Here is a 13,570-nt window from a genome sequence, read left to right on the forward strand (position 1 = left end):
AATCACTAACTCCCCTTTGGACTTACTTTGGATTGTGTTAAGTCAATGAAATTTGGGGATTTTATGTGTTACAATAGCTAGAGTTGTCTTAAATAGTATATCTACATATCAATATTTTTTTCCAATAATGTATTTAAAGAATCTTAAATAAATCTTCAGAATGAGAATAGCTCTACTATTACTAGCTAGGTGACCACTGGCAAGTTACTTAAACTGAGACTCACCTATAGAATGGAGATGATTAGAGTATCCATCTCAGAGTTTTGAATTTTAAATGAGATGACCTTCACAGATTAGCACAGTGCCTGGGGCATATGAAATGCTCAATAAACATTAACTATCACTGTTGCCATGTTTCTGCATATTTTAAACATAGCATTTGAAACTTAAAAACAAGCTCTTTCTCCCCATCCTTCATTCTCAGACCTTTAACTGGACTAAGGCGATGGCAGGAGTCCTCCTTGATCTGTTCTTCTTCCATGATATTTGACATTGGCACATTGAGGCTAATGGTGTCTTCATCAGAAGGCTGAAAAGAAACAGAACACTGCCTCATTCAAGGGAGAAGTGTTAACAATATAGATTAAGAGAATGCTATGTGATTTACAAAAAAACATACTGTGATTCTCACAAACATAATATTGAGTAAAAGACACCAAAGGACAATGCCACTTAATGTAAGTTCAAAAATGGGCAAAACTAATCCACGGTGTTTGAAGTCAGGATAGCGGCGGCGGCGGCTCTTAGGTTAGGGGCGTGGGCGCATGATGGGGGCTTTCTGGGTGGCTGGTAAAGTTCTGTTTCTCTAACTGGGAGCTGGTAATAAGTGTGTTCACTTTGTCAAAATCCATCAAGCTAACACTCACGTACTTCTCTGTACATATGTTTTGAGCTGAAATTTTTTCAGGTACCTGATGATATTTTCGAACCTAAGAGCCATAGTCAGGGCACTAAGAAGGACATGGTAACACCTGAGAGAACAAAGAAATAACTGGAAATACACTACCATACCAGCCCTAAGTCTAATCGACCACTTCAATAGCAATGGTGCTCTGAGATCTGACAACACAAATTTACCAAAACTATATTAAGGTTTCATGTGGCCAGTCACAGAAAGCAGGCAATCAGCCTCTGGGGCAACATCTCATTTATTTACAGTGCATCTTACATGCAACATCAAGCTTCAGTTTATTTCCCTGTTTAGTCTGAGGAAGCTGCTTTAAATATATAAGAAGCTGCTTTAAATATATAATATACAGTACTTAAAAGGAACAGGGGTTCTGTGCAGTTTTCAGAATAATGCTTCGATTGAGTAACTAGAGTTAGTTCTCCCTGGGGGTCTTGTTTCCCACACTAACTGATGAAGTTTATTCAGATAATCTATGATTCTGTCACAAATGAAATAGGAAGCCTCATTTATTCTCCTATGTCTCCATTTTAGCATCGCTATTTCATGAAAAGCTTTTCAAATCACAGGGATCAGGAACCTCCACAGAGCATGTTTCTGTGGCTTGCTTCTAAACTCCTGAGGCTATAAGTTTTCACAGTACAGTGTTCATTTACTTTTGGACACGTGCACAGATTGTTCAGAAACTGGCAGAAAACAAATGTACATTTCATTCATTACACAGCTATTCACTGAGCCTCACATTTTTTTTGCTGTTTATCTGAGTGACAAATGCTAAATCAGCCAATGGCAACAGCCAAAGAAAGGAATGAGGTGTGATTTCTGAACCCCACAATGAGATGTAAGTAGGAAGCAAGACTGACTGACCACAGATAACAAAATATTTGCCAAATAAAGTGAAAACAGAAAGCTACATAGAATAATCCAGAACCCTTATCCTTGTAAAAAAAACATTTCTAGGAGGTGTTCTCAGGTAAGGAGGCCACAATGCAAGACAAAAAAAAAAAGCCAAAGGGAAAATGTATACACTTCATGCTGTTGAACATAATCCTTTCTGTAGTCCTTCCTTCCACTCTCCTCCCATCTTAAAAACTTATTAGCAAAATTCCAAGATATGCATCTAGTTAAAAGGAGGAAAATAAACCCTTGGCCTCCTTTTAGAATATTAGCATCCTACTTATACTAAGTGAGAACAAAAGGATAATGAAGTTCTTTGTGTAATGTTTTATTAATGAACTTAATTATCCTTAGAAGACAGATAAAGGATAAAGCAGAGTCTGTTTTAATTTAACAGAAAATAAGCTCGGGTGAGTAATTTCTGAAACAAAGGGCTATTTCAGGGGACTTATGAGTTTTAATAAAGTTAAGGGAGTAGAATTGAATACAACTTATAAAGCAATGTGTTGCGTATCTTCTCCCCCAGGGAATCACAGTAAACTATTCATGTAGGTTCATGAGGGTAATTTTATTTTATTGATACTGGCCTTCTTTTTCTGCCTACTACTCTTCTTCCTTTTGAAATATTCTGTATTAGAAAGATTTTAAGGTATCCTAGTGCTTTATGAAGTATATTGTGGAAAATAAATTCGAATATCTTAGCTACATATTAAACCTCAAAGGCCTTAAGAGAACAGGGAAAAGGCAATTCTCCTGGACTTATAGATAGTAAAAATGTGGATTTCTTAGACAGGGTAACTGACCTACTAAATACATCTTCAAAGAGTATTAACAATGTTTCAAAACTCAATAACCACAAAAACTCAGTAAGTTCCCTCAAAAAAGGAAGGCCTGATAATACATACATCCCCTACTCCAGCTATCCCTCCTAGCTCTGCTGGTCAATAAACCCCATTTAATGGTTTATTAGTGAAAGATTTTGGGGAACCTAATAGACTATAAATAACAAATATTCTAATTGAGCTATATATAACCACTTTACAAAGCTCCAGTGTGGGAGGCCTCTTAGCTCACAAATAACCAAACTTTTATCCAATTATCTGAAAACAACACAATCTAAGAATTTCAGGAAAACAAATATTGATATAAAAATTATGGCTACCCAAAAATGCATTTCCTGTGGATAAAATGCAATGTACGTTTATAGTGGGAAGCAGCCGCATAGCACAGGGAGATCAGCTCAGTGCTTTGTGACCACCTAGAGGGGTGGGATAGGGAGGTGGGAGGGAGATGCAAGAGAGGGGATATGGGGATATATGTATATGTATAGCTGATTCACTTTGTGATACAGTAGAAACTAACACACCATTGTAAAGCAATTATAGTCCAATAAAGATGTTAAAAAAAATGCAATGTACGTTTGATTCCTTAACATTTATGCAGGCATATAACAACTTTTTCCTAAGTTACTCTGTCACTTAAAAACAAACATATTTATAAAAATGCCTCTGGGTACTTGCGCACCACTTAGTCATTTCATAATATTTATTAAGCATGCAAGAATATTCCAGATTATGTGAGGGGTGTGGTAGGAGGGGAAGGAGATAGGGACTCTGTTTTTGAGACATTTACAAAATACTAAAGATTCAGAAAAATCTAACAACAGTTAATATTTACATAACAGAGGATTTCAAATAACTTTCACAAACATTATCACATGTTCTCATGCAACTGCCTTTTATCTGAAAGGAGTACAGTGAATGAAGGTAGATACATCTACAAGCACAAAAGGAAAAAAATCTGATCACGAATTTACCTCTGTGGCAGATAATCGCTTATCTCCATTATCACTCCCAACGCCCGAGTCAGAATCCTTCTTGCTGGGTTAGATGCCATCGATATTGAATTCATTTAGAAAAAATTAAAATCACAAAGTTTACAACAAGAGACATCAACTTATATTCGAATAATGACTTTACTAAACAAATTTTTATTATTACCAACAGACAACAAATCCGCCCAGTATTGAAGGTTGTTAAGACAAGGGCCTAATGAAAATCAGATACTTGTACCGTCTAAATATGGTACAAGATAAATTCTTTGTGTTCAGAGTTTCATGGATTTACACTCTACCTGAGTGGCCCGTTCTTTGAAACAGTTAACAATTTTCTTATTTTACTGATTCTAGCATATGAAAAAGCAAAAACTACCAATTGCTTTTCCCTCTTATGTTACGAAATTTCCTAACTTTCAATAATTCTGTAAACTTTTATTCAGTGACTAAATAAATTTGATAGTATGTTTAAAACTAAAATAAAATAATGAATACATATTTTAAGCATTATATAAAGGTACCATTAGAGTAGGCTGAGATTTTAAGTCACTACAGTATATTTACTTTTTTTAGTAAAAAGTTCAAGAAAGATTTCTGCAATGAAGACATTTCAAAAACAACCTGCATTTCTACAAGTGTATTCAGTGTGAGAATTTTGTTCTCTGAAAATTCAAGGCTCAGTTTACACCACAAAATGGCCAAGGACATGTTAAACGATTCTAAAACTTCCATTCTGAACAGGAAATGGCAAAATCTATGCACACTCCTAGAGGGGTGGGATAGGGAGGGTGGGAGGGAGGGAGTCGCAAGACGGAAGAGATATGGGAACATATGTATATGTATAACTGATCCACTTTGTTATAAAGCAGAAACTAACACACCATTGTAAAGCAATTATACTCCAATAAAGATGTTAAAAAACACACAAAAAACTATGCAGTGCATTTTTAAAAGACAATTAACAAAAATAAAGTCTGCATTTTTTTCTTAACATGTTCTGGAAGCATATTAAAAATTAACTTTAAAAACCATGTCTCTAACACAACATTGTAAATCAACTATACCCAAAGAATTTTTTTAAAAAAAACAACAAAAAACCATGTCTCAGTTTGATGTGGTTGTTTTAACTGATAGGTCAAAAATACATATATTTATATTATAGATCTGATTTATAATATGTGCACACAGACATATGTTGCACTCAGGAAGGACTGATTCTTGATTAGGAGAGGGCAGATGAAACCTGAAAGATGCCAAAATGTTGTCAACAGCATCAATTTTCCCTTTTTTATTCCCAAAGTGTTTGAGACTCTGATGTATAAATCTGCATTGGCTGAGTGAAACAAAAGGATTTTTGGAGTTAGTTATCTGGAGCGCCTTGGCCTAAGCAAACTTTAAACAGGGGCTAGTAGCCGAGGGGGGGTCACACTCACCCGTCTTCCACGTGCTGGTGTAAATGTGGCCTCTCCATGGTGTGGAGATAAAGGGAGTCCGTTGTCTTAATCTGGCATGCTTGGATGCTCAGATACTTAAATATGTGCACTTTGCCCTTGGTGCAAATCTATGGAGAAATTAATAATAAATACATTTTTAACGGCAAAAGAAAATGTAAACACTAGACATCTCACTCTGTATATTTTAGTTTTTGCATTTTCACTTTAAGTAACACGCCAACAATGACCACCAAATTTGACCTCTCCAAAACAGGTAAGATTTTAGGCAATCATTTCCTCCAAATTCTACTTCAATAGAAAACCATGTTCAAGAAATTTCTAGTTTCTCTTGCACTAAACCGCAAAGTTCTAACAGAAATACATTTAAGTATAAATAGTGTAAAACGTATATATGTCAGATAACTAACCTGGTAATGTTCCAATTCTGCAAGCATATATACTTCATTCTGTTCTCACATAGTTTAATATTTGAGCTTGAATCTTGTCTCTAAATGACTGACAATCATATTTTAAAATGGTTAAACTCTAGTTTCCAGCTAACTTCAATGTAAGGAATCTATTATTCCTTTTGTAATCCATACGCTCCATGAAAAAATTTCAAATGCACGTACAAAATGATAAACACAATAACTGAAATAATCAAACATCATAATTCTGGGATTGCGGTGGCCAGAACAGTAAGGCAAATCGGTGGTAAACAATTTTGATGTCACAGAAGACAACATACTGTAGTCAGATTCACCTGAGGTTTCATTTTTTAAGAGATTGTGACTTTATGGTCGTATCCATACATTAATTCTGCAAAGTATCAACAAACCAGTTCTGCTGAGAGTTGCTTAGGTGCTATTGATAGCTTATCCCCCCGGCCACAGCTTTGCTGTGAGACCCCTCACCTGTGCTGGAGGAGACTGCAAAGGGTTATTCTCAAGCAGTAATACTTGCAGCTGCTTCATCTCTCTAAAACAAATGGGAATCACGAGCACTTTATTGCAGGAAAAGTCAAACTTTACCAAGGGAAGATCTACTAGTTCTAAAAGAACAGAAAAAAAAAAAAGAAAGAAAGAAAGAAAAAAAAAAAAACTCAGAAAGCAACAAGATTAAATGGCTAAACACATTCAAAAATTTTCTGCTTATCTGGAAATATATCATTTAGCATAATTAAAACCAAGTTGTGTACTAGGAATATAAGTTATGTATATATTACACTTTACTAAAGAGGAGAGGAAAGCTTTCATTGGGGGCCCAACAATTCTTAATTTGGTGTTATTTCTGATACGAGCTGGAAACACTTGACATATATAACACCTATTGTTTAAAAAGTCTTTTTTTCCAGCGAAACAATCACATAAGCCACACCACACAAGATATGCTTATGTTTTAACTTCAAAGTGTTTTCAAACAGCTTGCTAGCTTATGAATAATATGTTAATTACAACATATTCTTATGCATTCCATGTATGTGGGCTGGCAGAATCTCAGAACCAGTTACTAGAAATACGTTCTTGATTGTTTAACTCCACTTTAAAAAAGAAATGCTATCAAATTTGGAGCTTTGCAACAGACCCTGTAATCCTGATTTGATTAGGCTTTATTCTACTGCTTTAAAAAAGTCTTCTGTAGCTCCACAAACAAGACAGAACATTATATTTAGCTTAAAATCCCCACCCAGTGGCATAGCAAACACTCAGTAATTTCAAGCATTCCAACCGACATTGGCAGCTGCAAGAAACGAAGTCAAATATATTCCATAGAGCAAAGACGCTAAGCAATGCCAGAGTCGGGTGACACGGAGCAAACCACCAAGATCTCCATGTGAGAGGCTACGGAGGGTTCATTTCAGAACGGGCCTCTCCACGTTTGCTATGAAACCCGGTAAGGGAGGATACACGGAGCTTTCAAATACTCAAGGAATTCTCAAGCAAATGAAGGGCAGGGACTATAGGAAGAAAGGAAACAGAAGGCAGTGACCTGGAGAAAGAATTCATACTATCCCTCCGCTCCCCCTGTACTGCTGCAGGGTTTTCACTAGACTAGACTAGACTACTTCGTGTTCCCCCAACAAAGGTTCACTTAGCAACCAGTCTCTGCAAATTCAGCTCGCTCTGCGTGTGGAAGGGACTTTCCTTCTTTCATACCTTAGTGAACTACTTTGTATTAAAGAAAAGAGTCATGAGGTTGAAATGCAAGGACAGAGACACAGGACCATCAGCTCAGCAGCTCCCAAACTCAGGTCCATGATAGGCAGGCGGCTGTGTAAGAGAAACTCAGGATGTGTATTTTTAAATTTTTTTTATTGAAGTATAGTTGATTTACAATGTTGTGTTAGTTTCAGGTGTACAGCAAAGTGATTCAGTTATACATATATATGTGTATATATATTCTTTTCAGATTCTTTTCCATTATAGTTTATTGTAAGATATTGAATATAGCTCCCTGCTAGGTCTTTGTTGTTTATCTATTTTATATATAACAGGGTGTATCTCCTAGTCCCAGACTCCTAATTAATCCCTCCCCCGCTTTCCCCTTTGGTAAGCATAAATTTGTTTTCTATATCTGTGAGTCTGTTTCTGTTTTGTAAATAAGTTCATTTGTATAATCTTTTAAGATTCCACATATAAGTGGTATCATATATTATTGGTCATTCTCTAGCTGACTGACTTCACTTGGTATGATAATCTCTAGGTCCATCCATGTTGCTGCAAATGGCATTATTTCATTCTTGTTTATGGCTGACTAGTATTCCACTGTGTGTGTGTGTGTGTGTGTGTGTGTGTGTGTGTGTGTGTGTGTGTACACATTACATCTTCTTTATCCATTCATCTACTGATGGACATTTAGGTTGCTTCCGTGTCTTGGCTACTGTAAACAGTGCTGCTATGAACATGGGGGTGCATGTATCTTTTTGAACTGGAATTTTCAAATTAGAATTTTTGAATTCTTATTCAAATTGGATGTGTATTTTTTAAATGGCCCCAAGTAATTCTCTGCTCAAACTCAGCTCTCCCACCAATAGTGGGATAAGTGACTTGCCTCAGGTCTCACTCGTCCTGGTTGCCTTGAAGAAGCACATGGAGAGCAGTGAGAGATGGAAGAGAGGACGTGAAGCCAGAGGATGGCACGGAATCAAGAAAGTCAAAGCGAAAGGGAAAGTAAGATCTTTTCAGTTAATAGTTTGTTTTGAAAACAGGGCTGAGAATTAGGGGGACTGTATGTAAAAAGAGTATCTCCTTGCTATAACTTCCAGTAATATGAATCCATCTCTCCGATGGCTAACTGGACTCCCTCAAGTTAGGCTGGCAAATCAGGGATGAAGTTTAACTGCACTCTGGCTTTTCAGCAATTTGCCACTTAAAATGAAGACTCTGAAGCAAGACTAGAGAACTAAGTGCTTGGAAGACATAGCAGGAGGCAAAGGAAGGCGACTTACAGTTAAATAAAGTAAGAAATGGTTTTTATAGTGACAATTCCTTTTAGTGCCTGTTGGGGACAGAATTACCATCTTAGTTCAGGAAAGCTAGAATCTGACATTTTCACAACAAGGAAACGAAGGAGAAAATGATAACTCCAGCTCAGAAAAAGCCAAAGAGACAGAGCAGGAAAAAAGGGGTAAGAGAAAAACTAAAAAGAACAATGAATCCAACTCCTCTGCATTGCAAAGAGGGGCAATGAATGACTACTTTAATCTTCTGTCCATTCTGGTGCCAGAAAGAACAAAATAGAGTCTCCCTGTTGCATCAGTTGTAGTAAAACCACCACAAGATTGATGTGGGCAATTAGGCCACAAACATTTTCCCCCTCCTCAAATTGAAAGCATATGAGGAGGGGTACTAAAGAGGAAAAACAAGTGAGTAAATATGAAAAGTCTTTAAATTCACTGCCTGAGCGCATTATCAATGCTCTTTTGTTAACAGAGTTCTCCAGAGTAAAGCAAAAAGAAACTTGATATTCAGGAAATTATTTTTTTTTTAAAGAAGATTTTCCAGTAAACTGACATTTTAGCTCCTAGTATATATTAAAATACTAAGCCTGAGAAAACATAATTATGAAAAGTATAGAAATTTGTAAGTGATCTTTTTAGGAGAAGGAATGTTTTTAAGTTAAGAGAGCAAGGAGTGGTGAGAGAAACAAATATCTTGATTTTACAGATGCACTTTCTTCCCACATGTTTCTAAACCATTACAGGAAACTTAGATGATTAAATTAAATTTTTCTTTTGAAAACGAGAGTTCAATAATTTGTGATGACTTCTCAATAATTAACCTAAATTAAGAGCTTAAATTTAGATGAAAGTTTTCTTTAATGCTATGAAAGGCTATATGATTATAAATTTGCTGTTAGTAAGAGTTTTCTCTTTGTACTTGCTCAAACCAAGAAAAACAATTTCATCCATTCAGAACTGGAACCGCACAATGACAAAATGAAAAATCAATGTTTTTATACCAAGTCATCTCAAGTAATAAAGTAATAAATCTTTAGGCCGAGATAGTTTCTAATTCTTGTTCTTTAAATACTAGCCAGCATGAGAAAGGTGAAGATGGCAGATAACACTCAAAACTCCCATCTTGGGCTTCCCTGGTGGCGCAGTGGTTGAGAGTCCGCCTGCCGATGCAGGGGACGCGGGTTCGTGCCCCGGTCTGGGAAGATCCCACGTGCCGCGGAGCCGCTGGGCCCGTGAGCCGTGGCCGCTGAAACTCCCATCTATAAAGCACATTACATTTTATAAAGTTCTTTCCCTTTCCTGAGCTCCATTTTCTTGCCTTGAAAAATGAAGCACTTCAAGCCAAAGATCATGAAGCAGGAACAGAATAATAAAAATCAGGCAGCTCTCAAATAGCTGCATTAGAGTCCGATAAGCCAAATACTGACTGTTCCCAAATATACGCTTTAGCTTATCAGGCATCCTAATGTGTTTAAGTGAAAGTGATAGAAACCAATGTGATCTCTGAGAACCAGAGTACGTTTCGGAGAAAGCATTCACTGTCCTGCTGTTCATCAACTCATTCCTGATTAGGTCCAAATGAGGATCCCAAAATGTGAAATTCAGATCCAGCATGATCTACAAGGCTACTTATCAACGTTCTTAATGGTATAACATTTCTGAATAAATATATCTTTTTAATTTTTAATTTATTTCTGTTTTATTGAAGTACAGTTGACTGACAATTTCTTTTTTTTGGTTGCGCTGCATGCGGGATCTTAGTTCCCCAACCAGGGATCGAACCCATGTCTCTTGCAGTGTAAACACGGAGTCTTAACCACTGGACGGCCAGGGAAGTCCCTGACAAATTTTTTATTGAATCTCTTTTTATTTTAACTTCACCACAACATATCAGAGGGACACACTATGGAAGCCCAGAGCTGCAGGGAAGGGTTTGCCCGCGTTTGGCTCCTGGGTGGGGCTGTGTGAGGGGCTCGGTGTTCGTGCTGTTTCAGGGAACCCGAGTCTCAATGCTGAGGCTCTGGAGCCATCCTTGCTGCAGGCTTCAAGAAATTCATCAAAACAACCTGTGATATCAGTCCAAGTTTCACTTCCGCAAAGGCATGCCCTCGCCTGAAGCATGGACTCGAGACACTCAGGGTTCCTACTCAGGGCTCCCAGATCCCCAAAGCCCCAAACCCTGACTTCTGGATCTGCAGGACCAAGTGCAGCAACTAACTATTGGCTGGGTGTTCCAGGACATCACACGTCCATCCATACCAAAAGCAATTCACGTTGCCTCCTGTCAGGAGCTGAACTGGGTGCCCCCCAAATTCATATGTTGGAGCCCTGAGCCACAGTACCTCAGAAAGTGACTGTATTTGGAGATAGGGTCTTTAAAGGGTACATGAGTTAAAATGGGGTCATTAGTGTGGGCCCTAAGCCAGTGTTATGGGTGTCCTTACAAGAAGAAGAGATTAGGACACACACAGAGGGAAGATGTGGGGAGAAGACGGCCATCTGCAAGCCAAGGAGAGAGGGCTCAGGAAAAGCCAAACTGACCAATACTCTGATCTCAGACTTCCAGCCTCCAGACCGAGGGAAAATACATTTCTGTTGTTTAAACCACTCAGTCTGTGGTACTTTGTTATGCGAGCCTGAACAAACTTAATCACACACACACACACAGCTTTATACAGGGGAATGATTTTGTTACTGAACCCCCGACTAAAATTACAACCTGAATATAACTTCTCTGTTATCAGCACATGCACTTCAAATTATAATTAACATCAATAGGCACACACAAACATGACTAGAGCTACCTTCTTCACAAAGGTAAACAAAAAGTAATAAAAGCCTCCTGTTTGATTCATTGTTCCCTCTTGCTTTGTTTACCTTGTGGTAAAACTTTAAGGTAATTTCTTCTGACATTCAGTTCTCGTAGGGATTTCAGTTGCCCTATCTGCTGAGGCAGGGCTGTGATCTCGTTGCAGCTGACGTCCTGCATTGAAAACAAAGAGAGAAACAGTAAATAAACGCCTTTTGCCGGGAGATCAAGCACTTCATGTGAAATCCCCTTATGGAATTTAAATATTAGGACAACTACACAGGTACTTTTATTAATTTATTTATTTTTGTGGTACGCGGACCTCTCACTGCTGCGGCCTCTCCCGTTGCGGAGCGCAGGCTCCGACTGCGCAGGCTCCGGCTGCGCAGGCTCCGGCTGCGCAGGCTCAGTGGCCACGGCTCACGGGCTCAGCCGCGCCGCGGCACGTGGGCTCTTCCCCGACCGGGGCGCGAACCCGCGTCCCCGGCATCGGCAGGCGGACTCTCAACCACTGTGCCACCAGGGAAGCCCCACAGGTACATTTTTATATTGGTCTCCGGGTCCGAGGTCAAGTGAGGGTTAGCACAGAGAAGAATAAAGAAAGTGCAACATTTAAAACATCCTCTGAGAGAAAACGGAGAAAAGAAGCATGTTAGTAGCCTTCGGTAGCTACTCTGCCAGCCTCGAGGGCTGCTGTTCTCACATGCTTCAGTCTTATTTCTCACAACAAACCCATGAGGTAATATTAATGGCCTAATATTCACAGATCAGAAAATTGAGGCTCAGGAAAGTTCAGTCAATTGTCCAAGGCTTGCAAGTACCAGGGTTAACACTTGGAACAAATTTCCAGCCCACTGGTCAGTCACTGGTCAGTCAAGTCCTTAAACATCCCACATCACTGCTGAACCTGCAAAAACTCCCCTTCACTCATCCTTTTAGAAAGCAGCAAAGCCTTGTTTCAGAAATTGGTTTCACATTCACTCGGATAAGAACTCACCATTGACCAATTCCTAGAAACCTCTGTGCTCCGTGTAAGAGCAAGGCTGTACAGAACACAGTGGATCACTGCCCTCTAACCTCATCTCATTTACATATCCTCAGGTGACCTCCCAATCTGTCAAGGTCATGAAGGCGCTAAATGGATATCACTTGATGAAGAGGAATAACATCGCTCCTCTTAAAGGAAATGAAGCTGTGATCTGTAAAGCCTGGGTGTACGCATTGGAATCAGCCTGCCATACTGTTCCGTACTCAGCTGTCTGACTTGGGGTTGGGGCAGGGGGCTGGCGTGTGACAGGTTAAGGACATTAGGTGTTCAACCGCATCACCCGCAAGCTGGCTATTGCTGCATTGCTTCTGGCCTAGAAAAGTCACACCAAATTTTATGAAAGACATCCCTAATGTTAAAAAAAAACCCCAAAAAACAGACAAGTGTATCTGCAGAGACATAAATGTCTAAGGAAGTAATTACATAATTAGGAGGTCCAGAGATTTGTTCAGTCACTCTTAGCCCCTCACTGAATCAGTAAATTACTCTGCCTTTCTGAATATACTTCCATATATGAGAAGTGAAAAGTAAAATGCCACCTTTTCCCAGTTACTATGGCATTTCATCAGCCACAAAAGTCAACAACCAAAACCTTTCAATGAAAGTTTTAGCTTTCTTTGCTTCCACCAAGTTACCGATAAGCAAGAGGTACCATTTTAAAATCTAACAGTCCTGGGCTTCCCTGGTGGCGCAGTGGTTGAGAATCCGCCTGCCGATGTAGGAGACACGGGTTCGTGCCCTGGTCCGGGAAGATCCCACATGCCGCGGAGCAACTAAGCCCGTGAGCCATGGCCGCTAGGCCTGCGCGTCCGGAGCCTGTGCTCCGCAACGGGAGAGGCCACAACAGTGAGAGGCCCGCATACCGCAAAAAAAATAAAAAAATAAAATAAAAAAATAAAAAATAAAATCTAACAGTCCTCACACAAATGGTACACAGGTAAGCCCTAGAAATATATGAAATTAAATCATTTTATTGGACTCAGGACCAGGCACAGTCATGTTGGTGATGGCTGAGAGGAGGGGAGGTCATGGGAGAAGAATGAGTGAGAATTATTTTCCACCTCTAAGGAGAATTTATGTTGACACCTAAAATGTTTTATAAGTCTGTGAGTGATAGCATGAGAAAGACCCTTTTGCAGATTACGGGAATCACGTATGTTTTTTCAATGTGAAATTGATGAT

At 38.9% G+C, this 13,570-nt stretch overlaps 1 protein-coding gene across 4 annotated transcripts in view; it reads right to left on the bottom strand.

Moving 5' to 3' along the window:
- The window catches only part of LRCH1 (leucine rich repeats and calponin homology domain containing 1), a 189,593-nt gene that overhangs the window by 53,025 nt on the left and 122,998 nt on the right, over positions 1-13,570 (bottom strand). For all 4 annotated transcript variants that reach the window (XM_059041864.2, XM_067016621.1, XM_059041865.2 and 1 more), the window contains exons 4-8: positions 11,409-11,514; positions 5,986-6,122; positions 5,072-5,199; positions 3,621-3,684; positions 427-529 (exon numbers count right to left, since the gene is read on the bottom strand). In XM_059041864.2, coding sequence (XP_058897847.1) covers positions 427-529; positions 3,621-3,684; positions 5,072-5,199; positions 5,986-6,122; positions 11,409-11,514 — 538 coding nt within the window. The remainder of the gene's footprint in view (positions 1-426; positions 530-3,620; positions 3,685-5,071; positions 5,200-5,985; positions 6,123-11,408; positions 11,515-13,570) is intronic.

The sequence above is a fragment of the Kogia breviceps genome, chromosome 16, assembly GCF_026419965.1.
Source record: "Kogia breviceps isolate mKogBre1 chromosome 16, mKogBre1 haplotype 1, whole genome shotgun sequence".
NCBI classification, from domain to species: domain Eukaryota; kingdom Metazoa; phylum Chordata; class Mammalia; order Artiodactyla; family Physeteridae; genus Kogia; species Kogia breviceps.